The sequence below is a fragment of the Diadema setosum genome, chromosome 14 (genome assembly GCF_964275005.1).
Source record: "Diadema setosum chromosome 14, eeDiaSeto1, whole genome shotgun sequence".
Classification (NCBI taxonomy): domain Eukaryota; kingdom Metazoa; phylum Echinodermata; class Echinoidea; order Diadematoida; family Diadematidae; genus Diadema; species Diadema setosum.
In genome coordinates, this window is record NC_092698.1 from 18,075,475 (window position 1) to 18,092,872 (window position 17,398).

Consider the following 17,398-nt stretch of genomic DNA (forward strand, 5'->3'; position numbering starts at 1 on the left):
GAGAAAAAATTGCATTTCAAGTATATGTTATACATAGACTCTATCAATAATTTAGAATAGGATTATTTGTAGATGTCATATCTCAATCTATTCGTTAAGTCACATGCGACTTTTTTGAGTCGGCGCTCATAGCTCCGTGGTGTGGAGGGCGATACTCCGCTCCACGGTGACCCTCTCTCCTTCAAAGCTGCCTCTTCTACCCTACACTTCATGTTAAGATCATCTTTGGCGTGTAGAATTGCATGTGTCAATTATGTGTAGTTATCTCAATGGGCCTGCCTATAGGCTTTCATAGCAAAGAAATATATCGCAATTGTATCGACACTTCTACCTCAACTGCCCGGTGCATATTTCGGTCACCGGGGGATGAATTATTTGCATGAATATTGTATGTAAATGACTAGAATATTGTGGTGGTCATTCACAAAATGGCGAGTTATTCTACACACCCAGCCCTTGTTTTCACTTTGTTTTATGCTTCCCCTGTTCAAAGATAAATGATTTTGTGGTGCATGAGGGCAACTAGCAGTACAAAGGCATATACACTGTTTGAGCATAGTCGATTAACTTCTAGCGCCTTTGGAACAACAGTCCCATGAATACACTTTAAAAGATATGTACAGGGTCTTTCCACTCGCATTTGTGTGGATATACCCTGGAACAGGAATCAACTGTTCCAATAACTTTTCAGCAATTTGAGCATGTGACACTGTTAACTTCCCAATAGTTGTTCTACATTTATACATGCCACTTGAACAATGGCTACATCGAGCTGCTTCTTACTCTCACTCGGAGCATGATAGTTTGGTTCGGAGCAAAATAAACAATGGCATAAATATTGAAACTGCTTTCAGGATCTTGATAACGGGGCATGAATATGTGACCGTGGAATGTCACCCAACGGCGAATCCCCGAACTGCTCATACATGCACAGTGACACCCTGGTTTACTGGTGTGACTACAGAGGCTCAGCAAGGGAAGCTTTGCATTATTACTACAAGCAGAAGACATTGTTCACTATTTGCGGACGCAAACAAGCAGAGATCTTGCCTCGCTAAATGGCTTTGGTCAAGGGTGACAAAAAAAGTGAACAGGAGCAGCAGCATCCAAGAAAGACGGTACGGCGTAGACTGGACATGTTGCCATTCAATAGGTAAAAAGATTACAAGCAGCACTGGATCCAATTCTACGGACACACACTAGCACGTATATAATTTACTTTGCATGCATGCAAAATTATTTGCAAATCACTAATAACCGAGTATGCGACATTATCATAATCAGGTTTCTTTTTTTTCTTTTTTTTTCTTTTCTTTTTTGTTCCGCCATCCTAGTAGATTCCTGCAGAAATGTTCTTACGACGTCGTGAGGTAGTATTTCTTTCTGCTAGAGATCAATTTACAAGCTTGCATAAACATGCTATGTACATGTAAAACGTGACGCAATATTACTAGACACGCCTACTGTGATAGAAGCACACGTGCATGCCCTACTCTCGTAGAGCATATTACATTTGTATAATTATTCGCTCACTCTTTCCGAGCAAAACACAGTGATTACTTAGATCATGTACAACACCTGGTCAATCACACAAGGTGAGAAATGAAAGTGAGTTTCCTCTCTTCTGTGCATGCTATCTTCCTACAGTCACTGATGACGGCAAATTATATATATATATATGTACACACACACACACACACACACACACACACACATAACTTTCGCTCAACAGAAGAAAACAAGAAAGAATCAACACACCAATATGAGATACACAAGCTAAAAATGAAAGGTAATCTGGGCATTTCGAATGTTTTGCCAGAGATGGGTGCCGCATGTAACATACTGCAGCAGAGCACAGACGAGAGAGTGAGAGAGAAGTTTGTGTCTAACCATGATATCAGCTTGAGAGCACCCTACATCACAATTACTGGCTTACAGTGGATTGTGCCACCTGATTAGATTTTGAGCTGGCAATATAACGATTGACAATGGGGGAAAAAAAAAAAGAAGCATAAAAACAGAACGATAGAGCAGGGTCAAGACGATCACATATGTTGGCCACCTGATGTGCTCAGAGTGGCTCAAACAAAACAAAATGATGCAATATGATGCAATAATGAAAAATTAATAATCCCATCCCCCTCCCCCAACCCTCATTTGGTCATCAGTATCATGGCAAGTAGGACATTCAAAGTCTGCAAGCAAAAAAGTTTAAAAAGCCCTTTTATACCAACAATTGTGTTCCCACTATTAAAGTACGGGTAAGTTCTTGAGCCAGCACCTACATACAATGTATTGCATATGCAGCAACAGCCTTTGAACGCATCTAAACATTACATCCAACTATTCATTGCAAGTACAGAACAATTACAATACCTTCTTCCACACCAGAACACAAAGACAACAGACTAGTGATACTGGTAGGTACTGATTTTCACGATTTGGGGCACATTTGTAAAAGAGCTGTGGATCAATGTTGTAAGCATGGCATGTATACATACGGCAAGTACAACCTTCCCTTCTTCTGTACCAGAAAAGGGAGGAAATAAAATGGTAATCAGATGTGCCCTGTAATTGGACATGCTTTGAATGCATCCTTTTTGTCTGTCACCTCTAGTGGTTCTTGCAACCTAAAACAAGTATGATATGTTGGGAAAAGTGCAGTAAAAGTACAGAAAGAGACCTGACTGCATCACTTTGTAGTAGAGGGGGGCCCTTTAGGACACATAGCATAGCCATACACCAAGACTAATGGATATACTGCACTTGGTTAAGGGTGATCTCAAATACACCATCCTGTAAGCATGACAGTTGTACAGTAGCATTTAGACCCCCAAAAGTCCCATTGTATAATTATACCTCTTACAGGTGCAGGCTCAGCTGTGTATCTACATTGTACCTGGTGCTAAATCTTTTGTGCGGTGTAGAAATTGGGTGGAAAGCGTTGTACGTCTCTATGAGGGCCTTGAATACCAGCCTAATCAACTCGGTGCACACTGTAGCATAAGTAAACCCTCCCTACTCACGCGACGCATCGATCCAAAACCCTCTGGCCATGGAAGAGCGTCCTACGAATAAAGATATGATCTGATCACACAAAACACAGTTGAAATTATCTTCTTCAACTTACAACGTACACTCGTGCATGTGTCACTGTGTGAACATTCATGCTAAGAAATGTATATTTATGACGTGTATTATGTCAGACACCAACATGAATACCGGTACATTGGTCAGCATAGGGGGTGGGGCAAAGGGATGCTGAATAGACTACTCTTTTCTCTTTTCGACTCACTGCACAGAGAGCCCCAACATAACATATCATAATAAGATGCTTAGCAAGGCTATGAGAGTTGGCAATTTAAATTCTCACACTGCATATACACATTCCTTTGTATTTCTCATTCCCATGTCTGTATCGTTTTTGTGCAACTGCTTGGTTTTGCTCGTTTTTGTGCAACTGGTTGGCAGTTTGGGTAAAGGAATAACTGAACTTTTTTTGTTTTCTCACCCTTTTCTTTTACATGCATGTCACCTGAGTTGGTATAAGTTAAAATGACCATAATTTAATTTTCTGGAATAAAAGGCAACTTTTGGATAAATAGTGAAATCAGAAGAGAGCTGATGTAACTCACACACCAATATAAATATGTGTACACAAATACATTGGCTTGCAGTGACCAGATGGCAAGCGACGTATGAATATTCTTTCTTCAAACTGTGTCTTGTCCTCATTTAATATCAACGTGTCAAGCTTTACATTTTGTTCACATCAATCAGGATATTACTCTCAGATTTTTCACAGTATTGCTCTTAAATTCGAGTGAGGGGGATCCTCGCAGTAACAAGGACCTCAACTCCATGACAATTACCTCATTATATAATGTTTCTCACTATATATAGATTTATTTGGGGGGGAGTAGAGGATCACATATTAAGAGCATCAAACACACTTGGCCATGGAAAGAACAATTGTATTTTGAGCGCAACATGGAAATGTTTCACTCTTGTCCACATATTGTCTTTTAAAATAAATGCAATAATTTCATGAGCTTTATGAAGCACTTCAAATGCACATGGGGGGGGGGGGTACACTGATTTTTGAAGCATGATTCCATATAAACCAAAAGAGAAACAATTCTCATCCAATATTTTTTTTTCCTTCACAATAACAGTAACAAAATACATGAATTACAGTTGTATACCTGAATTCAGGCTATGATTTTTTTTCATTCTTCCCTCTGCTAAGAAAAAGAAACAGAATAATATACTGGTACCAAGGTAATAATAACAATAATAACAACAAAAATCTTTTTTTCAACTCATCAATTTAGAAACCCATACCTACACAGACCATCAAATGAGAAATAGAGGGGGGAAAAATTATGAGGAAATGCAAGTCTTAGAGTACCCGGTATACAAAATAAATCAGTTGCATTACAGTCATATACACTGAAAGCTGCTCTTAAACTGTTCTCAACAGCTGGTATGTGAAATTTAATCTTCAGCTGGTATGTGAAATTTAATCTTGTCGGTTATCTAGGGCTCACAGGAACAGCCGATGGTCCAGATAAACCAACATATTTGAGTTGATTGAGAAGGAGGAGGTAGGAAGACGCAAAACGGGATGTACCCCGTGCACTAGATCACCCCTGAAGCTGCTATTCCTGAGGTAACCACACTTCCAGGTGTACGTGGGCAACCACCACGAGGATATTGAGCGTAATGAAAGATAGGGGGTTGTTGTGACATAACAAAAAAAAAAAATGATCTTCTGGTGCTCTGTTGCTTCAAATATACACTTTTGAGCATCAGCGCTCCTTCAGCCTGAGGGAATCAACATTCTAAAGATTTCTTTTCAAAAAGAACAAAGAAAAAGAGAAAGATAGAACACAGCAAGAGACTCTGTGGTCCAGATAACCTGTACACACCAGTACCACCCTCACACAGCCAAATGACTTTCAATCAAGTGAAGTTCATCATAGCTAACTTTCTACAGCATGCTCTGTCAAAGAGGATACCGGTATCACTGTGCCTCAAATATGGACCTCGACGGCTGCTGCTCATGGTGCATGTCAACATGGTTGCTACATAGGAACCTGCCAGTATGTCACGTTAACATCGCAGACCCGAGGCTGACCAGTCATTGGTTTTGTGTTGGCAAACAAAAGGAAAAGAAAATCATATATATGTATGTCAACCGTTCCCAACTGCGGTTCAATGACATCAAATGGATTTTCCCGTGATCAAGCTTAATTACTAAAGATATACCCATCTCAAAGACTCACAATAGAGCTACAATGTAGCATTCCTTACCCCTTGCTAATCAAAACTTAAAACCAACACATGAAAACAGCAGAAACAACCCTCCTACTTTTACCACCAGTACAACTACAGCTCTCATACTGATTGGATTCAGTATCAAAGCAGTGTACAGATATACCAAGATGCAAGGGGAACCTGCACACAGAATGCCCAAGCACATTAAAGACTACAAGCATGAGAGCACTGGCTGAGAATGACCTATGAGAGCAATTCAATATACAGGGAGAATATCGAAATCCACAGGAACACTGCTTGCCAAAACCATCCTAGGTATTTAAATGAAATATAATTTGCCGATGATGCAACACCTTTTCTCGTCTCAAAATGGTGTGGTGTAAGTTTGCTCTAGGTTCATTTTAATAAGCTGAACAGAGCAAAGAAAAGGAACTCTCTTATTCTAGCATCCTTGTAAAAATTCAGATTAAACAACCAAAAAAAAAAAAAAAAATTCAATAAGAGCACCTTTCTGATTTTTTTTATCTTTTTTTTTTTTTGTTTCAAAACTTGAACTTGGGGTTGACTATATATTGCACTGTTGGAAAATTGGAATAAAAGTCACCTAATCACCTTAATAGCAAATCCTAATTTTACATAGCGTCTGTGTCTTGAACATCCCTTTTAACAACTTTTTCCCTATTAACAAGCCTTTATTGGGCCCTTATATCAGGCATACTTCAGAAGAAAAAGAAGTACTCTGCGTATTATGTATTTATGTGACAATAAAACATAAGGGCTTGGAATCTTAGCACAAGTACACTTTCAAAACACCCATGCCATTCTACATGTACATTGCTGAAAGCACATCCTAAGCTAAACTTTGCTTATCTCTGTCAGAATTTGCCAAGCCATGCGAATGTCTGAAATTGAAATATTTGCTCAATGAGTAATCATACTCATCCAACAAGGAGAGTATGTTTGGTCCAGACTTCACACCTCCTCCCACCATCTCACCATCTCCCCCCCCCCCCCCCCCAGCAGAGCAGAATGCTGTCTATCCTACCAGCTGACAGGTAGACAATAATGCCAAATACCCTATGCAAATGTTATCTCACAGCTACATAGCAAACGGAACAGTATGTTCACCAGACAAGCAAACATCTCACAAATCAAAGATGCATCATGACGGGTGGGGGAAGAGAACGGGGCAGTCTGCACGCAGACAAGGAAGTGGTGCACGTCTCAAAATGTGTGCCCCACACTACGAACTATTAGACCACACATACGTGACGAGTTCGTAACTGCGGAGACGATCACTGATCAGGTGTTCTGTCGCCCAGAGGTTCAATCTCTTTGATGTCGTCACTGCGGCGCTATGTCATCACAATGTGCTTGCCGACGATGTGATGCACCCTGTGATCAACACTGTGAGAAAGTCACCTACGCATGACCTTAGGAGAATACTGGGATAATCCAACTATTAATAACGGGACAGGAACAAAAGCACATCAATGCTGAAAACGCAAGACTTTGTCTACACACCAGTCATCTGAAATACACAGTATCTATACACGTACGGGCCTCACAAACTCAGAGTTGCATTCTCTTTATGTACCCTGCAGCATTTTACTCGAGGATATTCAAATAATAAAATACATACCAAATACAAGGGCAATTTAAACTTGGCCCCTACCTTTCTCATTTCACACCAAGATGCTCTCCAATACATGCCGGCTGGCTTCTCTGCATTTAATCTACTTTCTAAGGTTATATACTCGTGCAGGATTGAATCTGCTACTGTTCATGCTACTGGCAAAACTCATATAACATTGACACATTCAATGCAGCAGAAATAGGGCATTTGCGAAATTTGTGCTATGTCTGCACCCTTTTTGCCTCTTGACATGTTACTGTGCATCACCTTCATCTGTAAACATAAGAAATATCTAAAATAAGTGGCAAAACGACTACATGTTCTTGCTTTCAAGCTTCCTTTAATGCCCTCATATAATGCTTTGTGACAGGTGAGCCACAATTCTATCCTCCAATCCGTGGAAACATACTTTCATGCGAATTTTGTAATTTTTATCACGTTTTGCAGGAGCTTCATCTCCCCCTTTGAAGGAAGGGAACGCCCACAGAGATCATACTCAGCTCAAATTCCCTTCTCCAGTGTGCCTTTGTTTTTATGAGAATCTGTGCGCATTGAGCCAAGACTAACTCCTCAGCTTAGTCAACAGCAGAGATAAAAAAAAGGGGGGGGGGATACACTGCAGAATGTGAGAGAGAGAACAGGGGAGAGAGGAAAAGAGGGATAGACATAAAGAGAGAAAATAGACAGAAAGAATGAAATGGAGCAGACTCAGTTGAAGTCATTTATGCAGCATTCTGTATGTTCTGAGTTAACCTCTTACATTGTACCCATGACTACCTATCCCCCCACCCCCCCCCTCAAAAAAAAAAAAAAAATCAACAACTATTCTGAAACATGCAGCATTTTTCTTGTTTAACTGTATGCGTTGCTTCATAATGTTCAGCTTAATAACAGAAATAAAAAGAAAACAAGGTTTCGATATAATGACCAAAACGGCATGTACAAAATCAAGAATGACAGCAGGGTTCTATTTTCTCTACTTTCCTGAGAGGACATGATTTACTGTTTACTCTCCAAAACCTCCTCCCCGTAGTCTTTGCATTAAGACTTTTGAAAAGTCTTGCAAAAAAAAAAGAAAAAAAAAAAAAAAAAGAAAAAGAAAAGAAAGTTAACAATCTGGTGCCACTGAAGAAAAGACTACCTAAAATGTACCCTACAATCACTGCTACCACAGCAGCAACAGCCTGTCGGCTTTTGCACAATGCATCGATTGAAACCACAGCGGTTGTACTTATTGTAAGCTACTTGCATAGTAGGGCATCCACGCGACAAGGCCCTTGACTGCTAACATAGTGGACAACGGCAACATCATAATCAGGACAAAAAGAAAAAATATATATATATACATCTACATTATACTCTAATATCCTGCAGCAATGACAGCAACTATGCATTCATCGAATGCTGGCAAAAACAGAAACAGAGTTTGACATGTACACTTAAAAGGGAGAAGAAAAAAAAGAAGACGGAAAAAAAAAAATGCAACACAGACATAAAAAGTTCTCTTGTGCACACAAAGCATCAGTAATGAAATATACTCTCCTATGCCAAGGCAGCAATAAATAACTGCAGACAACGATGCTGACGCAGCATGAGCTAGATAGCGCTGCGGAGCATGCAAACGCCATCTTGGGAAATCCTCTCAGAGGAATTCCCGTATTTACAAAACGTAATCTTTGCAATATCCTGCCGCTGTTCCCTCACGGAAAGCCTCGAGGAACACGTCCAAAGTATATCTTTTCTCTTGGCGACAAACGTATCACGGAGATTGAAAGAGAAAGGAAGGGTGAGGGGGGAGGGTGCAATTAGGACAGAGTACATCCCATTTTACAGTTTATGATTTGGCCTTGTATATCACAGTCATGCAACATTGTGCTACAACGCCCCAGCTGGCAGCTAAAGGGTTAAGTATTGGGGTGGGGCGCCTTTTGTCTTTGGCTCACTGAAGAGGTTGTGGGCTCTCCAACACACCAGCCACGCCTCTGGCTACGATTGAAGGAGTGTCGTGGGTATCCTCCAAGCAGAAACGTGTCACGGTGAAAGGCCATTTCTGCATTCAATGGCGGTGGCATCCAAACCACGGCCATTTGGGGGTCACTCTCTGACGACATCGGCGTGCAGACGATGTCCGCTGCTGACTGCACAGAACTTGTGCTTCCCTCCACGTGGGTTGTCAGCTCCTTGTGCATTCTCGGCACGTTCCCGGTGACACCTCATCCACGTTGAGCAGCCTCCTGGTTGGCATGATGATGAAGTTATTATATCCCGCAGTTTGTTGCTGCACCAACCTTGCGACGAAGATGGCCCATGCCGAACTGCCAGTTGTTGACCCTTGCCATTCAGTTTGTCAATTTTTTGTGTGTGTTTGTCTGTGTTCATCGTCGCAGAATTCCACACTGAGTGTGGGGATTGAAGTCACTTGTGAGCAGTCTCATTGAGTCTTATAAATTGGATTCCTTCGGTGGTGGTGAAGGAGAGTTCCTGTACAGTATAACGTCTGTGCTCTCCGTCGTGTTGGTGTTCTCGAAGCTGGTGCTGTTGTGCAACGTCTGCATGATGAGTGGCGTCTGCGGCGAAGTGTGGTGGCCGTTCGTGTGGCAGTGGCTGAACTGGGCTATCCGCTCCTCCACGCATCCTGCTGAGAGGCGTGCCTCTGCATCCTGGTCCCAACACTCCTCAACTGTCTCACATAGCAGCTCCAGGCCCTGGAAAAGTTGGGAGATGGAGCAATGTAATTAGCACAGTTCCCATTCAGAGCACACACTGCACAGATCCCTGTGTATCAGTACTAGCTTGTAAAGTGAACTTTGCAAATTTGGAAAAGCAAACGTAGAGCAAGGCTCCAACAGGCTACACATACCACTTAGCTTACAGAGAAGCTGCACTAAAACAGACAAAAATAAAATGGAATTCAGAAGTGGTGTATTCAACAAGAACCATGATGCACATAAAGAAGGCATTCCTTTCTTTCTTTCCATTTTCTCCCCCCTCAGCAACTAGAGTTACCAAAACCGAGCCCAGCAATAAAACACCCCGTATTTAGTAGCAATGTTAACTTTCACATACGTTTTTTTTTTGTGTGTGTGTGCTTGTTTTGTAATTACCTATTTGAGTCTTTGGGAGGCTTCATCTGTGTGTGTTTATTTATTATTTTTTTTAGTAGTTATTATTTCAAACTCATTCTTTACCTCAGTACGCACTTAAACCCAAATATTCAGAAACATCTTTGGGTCCATGATTCTGAAAAAAAAAAAAAATGGATGTTTCGGTGGCCTACATTCCCTATACACACCAACCTCATTAGATATGCACCTGAAGTTCTCCAATGGCCTCTCACATGGAAATTTGCGAGGTCCGATTACTCCATTAACAACTCATAGCTAATTCATTGCACCTGCTTCCAAGCCTGGTTCCCTACATGGACTGCACCTATTTCCTCAGACTCACGGTGACTGAATGCATCTATATTTTTTTTTTCCTCTGAGTATCTAAAATGCCATGATTAAGAGGAGCCATGTGCCTTTACTCTAGATTAACTGGGAGGTCAATTTGATGCCCCTCCCCTCCCCCCCCCCCCTTGTAATTTTGTGACTTCTCTGAAACTGCATCAGTTGTCAAGCTATCCTTTCATTACTTTTTTTCCTAGAAGTCTTGCGCAACTTTTGGTACTAACATTTTTAAGATCGGACCGAGCGTTAGAAGGTCACATGAGAATAAAGGGTCAAGACGTCTTCTCAGTCACGGAGGCACCTCCGTGATGTCTCCACATTGTCCCTGGCAGTTCACCATGGGTCTCCACTAGGTTGCAGAGATGTAATGGAGAAAATTAGTCTCTGCGACTTGGCCGTGACTAAGAAGAGAGATTGGGAAAAAGTCTCAGAAAAAAAACTGAACATGTTTGATTCTTTCGCGACTCTCTGGAGACCGGGCTAGTCTTCAGGAAACATCGCGGAGACATCTCCGCGACCAGCGAGACTTGAGTTGCTACCAGGTCGCCACCTAGTCTTGAAGCCAATTAGATACCCACTGCTATGCAATACCAGCAGCATGACACACTGCATGGCTAGTGGAGCGGTCCTTACCTTGTGCTTCAGCCAGTGGTTTTTGATGGCCGGACGTTTCCGCTTGACCACCACCCACTCTTGCATGTCCTCCAGCGAGGGTCCCTGGCCAAGCTCTTCTTCGAAAGGAAGCCGGTACTCCGGGATGGGACCTGGGTACGGGGCAAACAGACACGTTCATATAATTCATTTTCATCCTTCCCTACAAAATGCCATTACAACTGGACATTCAATCTTGTTCATCAAAGTACAGGTAACTTCTGACCTTTGAATTTGCAAGCATATAATTCCATGTTAATAATTTGCCAACTTATCTTTATCCCTCCTCCCATATCACATCAACATTGGACATTTCCAGCTGAAAACATGGACGGACAAGAACATTTTTCGTCTAAGTTTAGTGATTTGTGACCTGTAACTGTAAAAGTTTGTCCAAAATCACACCAGCCAGGCTCAACCTCACATGGTAACCCGAGTCATGACTTTCTGTCATGACATTCCATCAAGTTTTTCTACGACTGTGGTTATGAGATCTGGGGGTGACAAAGTAGATTTACAAACAGACGACATGAAATGCAGGGCTTGACACTAACAGTTTTCTAGGGTGGGCCCTTTAGGGCCACTAAAATCTTTAAATCTGAAAGTTTGGTGGCCAGAAAATAAACAGAAACATAACGATCCATTTGAAATCCCAAGGTCCCAATCAGGTCACCAAAAGATAGACCTTTTGGAAATTTGGTGGCCATGCATCAATTTTAAGTGGCCCCAGGCCACTGAGCCATCACTAATGTCCAGCCCTGCCAAAGTCACCTTTCTCAGTAAAGGCAAAAACATTCAAAGTCATTTCTTCAAAATTCATCCCCTTTCAAACATTCACCTCGTGGCACAGAAACTGGAAAAACAGCACTGATAATCCTTAACTCTCAATACCACTAAGATTATGTGATAAAGGGCAATGCTGATAATGGTATCATTGTTGCTCATCATGTGTCTGAGAGCCGAACTGATAAGTGATTACAATCAAGAGTAGCGATGACCACAATCACAAGCGGTATGACTAATTTCTTTCTTTTCGGGATGTTAACAGTTTTGAAAACAGTGCGGGAGTATTTCATCTTATATAATTTCACTTCACTTTCAGTTGAAATCCTAAATAATGCGATTAATGCTGGTGATTCTAAGAATGGTGGCACGGGCAAGTGTGAAGCTTTTCTTAGGGGAATGGCAATGAAAAAGTTGTTATATTCCCAACCTGTTATTCGATAAATTTCTTATGTATAATGTATATATTTTGTGCATTCATTTGCAGGGTAAATCATTGCCATATGGGTGTCATAATTCAAAGTTGCTTTCTGACCAAAACGAAAAAGTAGTTAAAAAGTATAATTGAGAGCATACAATAGTAGCAATTTGAAATATGTGCATGTACTTATGACTCTCACGCTCAATGGGCAGAATACAGATATCCCTCACACTTAGTAGATTGCTTGCTCAATGCCAAAACAAGCATGAATCAGCTGAAACTATGTAAATTGAAACTCCACCAACCAGCTTCTCTAAATTTCTTTCTATTTGTGACAAGTTAATAAACATGAAAAAGAAATTTGAAACACACTCATGCTTGCATTGGAATATCCACAGGTAGTCCTTACCAAAGTTACCAGTACATGTACACACACATTTGTACATTAGCGTGAGCTCAATTTCTATGGTTTTTACCTACGGCAGTGACTCAAATGTGGGTGTCTATGGCAGGCGATTGTCACTCCCCAAGAAGTGGGATTGTTTGTTTGTTTATTTGTTTTGCCTTGTTTTGTTTTGTTTTTGTGGCCATCTGTTTAAATGCACAATGGCATGTGCTACCTTCTGACCCTGTTCAACCCTTGATAGTGGGCACGCAGGAATATAAGGCAATGTTTGGAAGTACATGTACAGGTCATGTGACAGGCCTATCTTACAGTTACATCTGTGTACTTGATACCACTGTGGAGGGTTTGTCAGAGATAAACACTGGGGAAAGTTTTGACTTGTCTTGGCAACACTCTTTAAATCACATAGTACAAATTTTTCCTGAGCTACACGAGACGAACAAGTGCACAATTGTTTGTTTTTTTTCCCCATGTGACAGATTTATTGATCAGCCATTAGCTTCTGTTGAATGATTAGAGACTCGTTGTCATGCCTTTGCAAGTGTTCCTCATTTCAACTGAAATATTACCTGTACATCACACTTCAAATCGACATCACCTTGCGTTCTACTGCAAGGAAATATTTTCTTGGTTTGCTGTTTGTTTACTGTAAATGCTCTAAGGGACAAGTTCACCTTCATACAAATGTGGATTGAGTGAATGCAACAATATTAGTAGAACACATCAGTGAAAGTTTGAGGAAAATCAGATGATCTGTTCAAAAGTTATGAATTTTTGAAGTTCTGTACCGTCACTGCTAGATGAGAAGACTACAACAGTTTTTGATGTCACATGTGTAGAACAATATAGGGAAAAAATAAAGATAATTTCAAAAAATTTAATCTAAAAAAAAAATACATATTCCGACTTATCACTGACATATGTTAAGGGTAATATTATTCCCCCTGCCATCTGATTCTTTTATTATACGAAAAAAGTGAAATTATGCTGAATTTTCTTTATATTTTCTTTTATATCTTTTGACATATGTGACATCACAAAGGCAGACAGACACGAGCATCAGTTTTAGCTTTTGTTTTATAGCATATACCATAATTCATAAACTATTGCACTTCTAATTTGGACACTAGTACATTCTCGGAGCATATTACTTTTAACTACATTGCATCAATGTAATTTTCATTCTGTTCTGTTTTGTCAAGCGAAGCCAACCCGGGCTTCTGCCATCGAGACAAAGCTCTTCACAGCAGTAAACACAAAATGGCAAGGAAACCTGCATACCGTCTTGTATCGTACATCTCGTCACCAGCTCCCAGAGTACCAGCGCAAAGGCGTACATGTCGATGCGTAGGAAGGCATCCCGCTTGAACTGAATGGCGCCTTCCAGGACCTCCGGTGCCATGTAACGTCTTGTTCCAACCTGAGGAGATAGCCAACATTGAGGTGAGACATTTTAGTGGGGATGTGCACTTTTTTAGCATGATTGCTACCAAATACCATCACACATACTCACGATACACACATACATGTACACACATACACGCATACGTGCATACCTGCGTCCACACTAGATCCTACATCGCGGGGACCATCATCATAGATCTATCTTTTTTATAACTGAGCGACTGTCCCCGCACCGTAGGAGCAATTGGGGATTGGGTGAGCCCTGCCACTTGGATACCAGACTTCCGTGTACACATGTACATTTGATGAATACAGCTGGGTGCTATCAATTACGGCCCAAAGTCACTATCCCCTTCAAATTCTGCCCCCAGACACGACTTGCTTCACAGGGACGGGGGAACAGGTCCCAATGAGTGTCCACACTATTGTTTCAGAGGGGAAAGTCCTGCAGCTGCTTTCATAACTAGCATATCTGTACAAAGCAACTCCTGTCAAGATATACAGCCTGCTAATTTTTTTATTACTTCATGCACAGGGTTCATGATGTCTTGTTCAGTGTCCTTACATGCCTCTTACACACTGCATGAAACACAGGAATAACTTTTTCAAATGATCAAAATTAGAAAAAGCAGTCGTGTGTACTCTGCCAAATGCTAGCCAGTGAAAGGGCACACCTTCCAAACAGACAAAAGGGCAAAACAAGATCAGACGATTACATCTGTTATTTTCATTTCAGGGAGAACAAGCAATTTGTTTTCTTTTTGATTTTCATTGGAAATTTAGATTTGAGATGAGGAGAAAGTGAATTTGGAATATGCCAGGACCAGCTGGAATGAGCTTCGCCAAGAAAAAAAAAAAAATCTCACCCCAAATTAGCACCATCGAAAAAAGCTAATGAATGTTTGATACATGCCACATGATTTTCATGGAACTACTGTGTGTACAACATCTTTTCCATTGCAAAGTACCGGGGTGCTAAAACTCTACTTGATTTGTTAGGATGAAATGACTCGTGTGGGGCAGATACCCTTGCTGATAAAACGCAGTGTGAGTTCATGACGGGAGACCTTCAGATAGCTCACAAATGATCTTTCGTCAACGGTAACACGTGCATGACGTGAACAGCTTTTGATTAACTGGCCAACAATAAAAGGTGATATTCTATAACCGACAATATTGGTTTCTTACTTGTCCATGTGTATCTCCTGGATTCTTGCCCGCTTCAAATACACAGGCCAATCCAAAGTCTGCTATACACGCTGTCAGGCCATTCTTTAGCAGCACATTTTTGCTCTTGAAATCGCGGTGGGCCACAGCGGGTTTGACAAGGGGTATGGCCGTGGTGGGAGGGATGTCTTCGTGGAGGTAGGCTAGCCCCTTGGCCATGGAGAGCGCGATGCCGCACAATTCTTTCCAGGAGATTACGTTGGCTTTGAGGTAGTCGCACAGGGAGCCAAGATGGTGGAACTCTGTGATCAGCCACAGTTCTTGGTCCAGGCCCTCACCCTGCTTCTCTGTGGCGATGAAGCGGAGGATGTTCTCGTGGTTCATGTGGGGGAGGTTGTAGATATCGCGCTCGTTGGCCCAGGAGTTGCGATCCTGGATGGGGAACACCTTGACGGCCACAATGTCGTTGAGGCAAGAGCCCTTCCAGACTGCCCCAAAACGGCCCCGGGCTTTGATCTCGATGAGCTGGATGGGAGGTAGAGTGGTGAGAGGGGACGGCGTGGGCTCCACAGTAGGGATGGGGATGAGGGAATGGTAGCGGTGCCGTCTGCACATCCAGTACAGCAAGATAATGACAATCGTTACCATGGTGATTGGTACAATGGAATACAAGATGGTTTTGGTCAGCATCTCATTCTTCTTCATCCTTTCCACAGGCTCCCCAGACCCTATATTGACACACACAAAAAACAAAAAAACAAAAACAAAACAAATATGGAATGCAGTGCCCAATCATGTGTGTAATCCCCATACACTTTCCAGGGAATTGCGTATAAATATGGTACTGAGAATACCACGAATATTTTCGGTGTATTAACGTAAATCTCATCAGAAGTATCCTCTGATTTATCTAATCCACAAGAGAAGATTGATACCATTACATAATGAAAAATATAAATTTCATCTACTTTCTTCCTACAGGGAAGCTGGAGGGGGGGGGGGGAGGCTGGGGAGTTGGAATCCTAAGAGAATTCAAGAGTTGCACTACAGTCTGGTTATCGCCACTTGCATTCTGTATGGTAGCTGAAAGCCTTGTGTGCGAACCTCCTTAATACTTTTCTCCAGCTGATACAATAGGGGTGCTGCCTTTAAAGGGGAATTCCAACCTAATTAAAAGTCAGTCAGAAAAGAAATGGTAAAATCTTATTAGTAGAACAGTGAAACTTTGATCAAAATTGGATAAAAATGTAAACAGATATAAAATTGTGAACTTTCACCAATTTTGGAAATACAGTTCTCCAACAGTTAATATGAATATGCATACAATTGTGTGAAGGAACTGATGTTGGCACCGCTTCACAATTTTCCATTCACTATGCAAAAAAGAGAAAAAAAATTGACGAAATTCAATTTTTCTGCTATGGAGTTGTATTATAACTATATTCCTAAGTGATTGTAACTTCAGAATAATGATCAGTCAGATATATTAGGATTTCAGACTGGGCACAAATGTGTTTGAACATACATGTAAAAGGCAAATTTCAAAACTCTGTATAGAAACTATATGGCAACATTGTGAGAGCATGACATCATCAACTCACTCACTTGCATAGTCATGTTGACTGTCCCTAAAGTATTATGTGAAAACAAGTTCAACTTTATAATTTCATAATTTCCTCAATCCTTATCCAATATTGATCAAATTTTCACTGTTGTGCCTATAAGATTTCACTCTTTCTAATCAGACTAACTTTTAACAGGACTGGAATTCATCTTTCAATCTTCTTTATCTCAACATCACGCTCATTGGCAAAAAAGAAAGGATAAAAAGAAAAGATTGAAAGAAACATGTTTCTACGACAATAATATTCTACAACTTTTGGGGCAGATATGTGAAAAAGACGCTCACATCTGGCAGAGAGTATGAAATTTTGCATATAGGGGTATTTGGGGTGCCCAGTGATTTCAAAAATTGACTGATCCAAGAGATCTGACTACTGGGTTGGCCACCATTTTGAATTCCAATATGGCCACCATCACAAAACATGTTCAGTATCTTCAGTTCTGAATGACATAGGCCATTGAAATTTGATACATAAAAGCATGGTAATATGATAACTTCAATAACAGATTCATTTGACATGTCTGACAAGTTGCTAGGCAGCCAATCTCATTTCTTCTTTATGGTTGCCATGTTGGAG

The 17,398-nt window shown here is 41.0% G+C and overlaps 1 protein-coding gene across 1 annotated transcript in view; it reads right to left on the reverse strand.

Moving 5' to 3' along the window:
* Positions 1 to 8,391: 8,391 nt before the first annotated feature.
* LOC140237393 (activin receptor type-2A-like) overlaps positions 8,392 to 17,398 on the reverse strand; it is a 54,536-nt gene continuing 45,529 nt past the window's right edge. Inside the window, exons 4-7 of the mRNA XM_072317314.1 lie at positions 15,219 to 15,925; positions 13,908 to 14,046; positions 10,999 to 11,129; positions 8,392 to 9,621 (exon numbers count right to left, since the gene is read on the reverse strand). Coding sequence (XP_072173415.1) covers positions 9,358 to 9,621; positions 10,999 to 11,129; positions 13,908 to 14,046; positions 15,219 to 15,925 — 1,241 coding nt within the window. The 3' untranslated portion in view covers positions 8,392 to 9,357. The remainder of the gene's footprint in view (positions 9,622 to 10,998; positions 11,130 to 13,907; positions 14,047 to 15,218; positions 15,926 to 17,398) is intronic.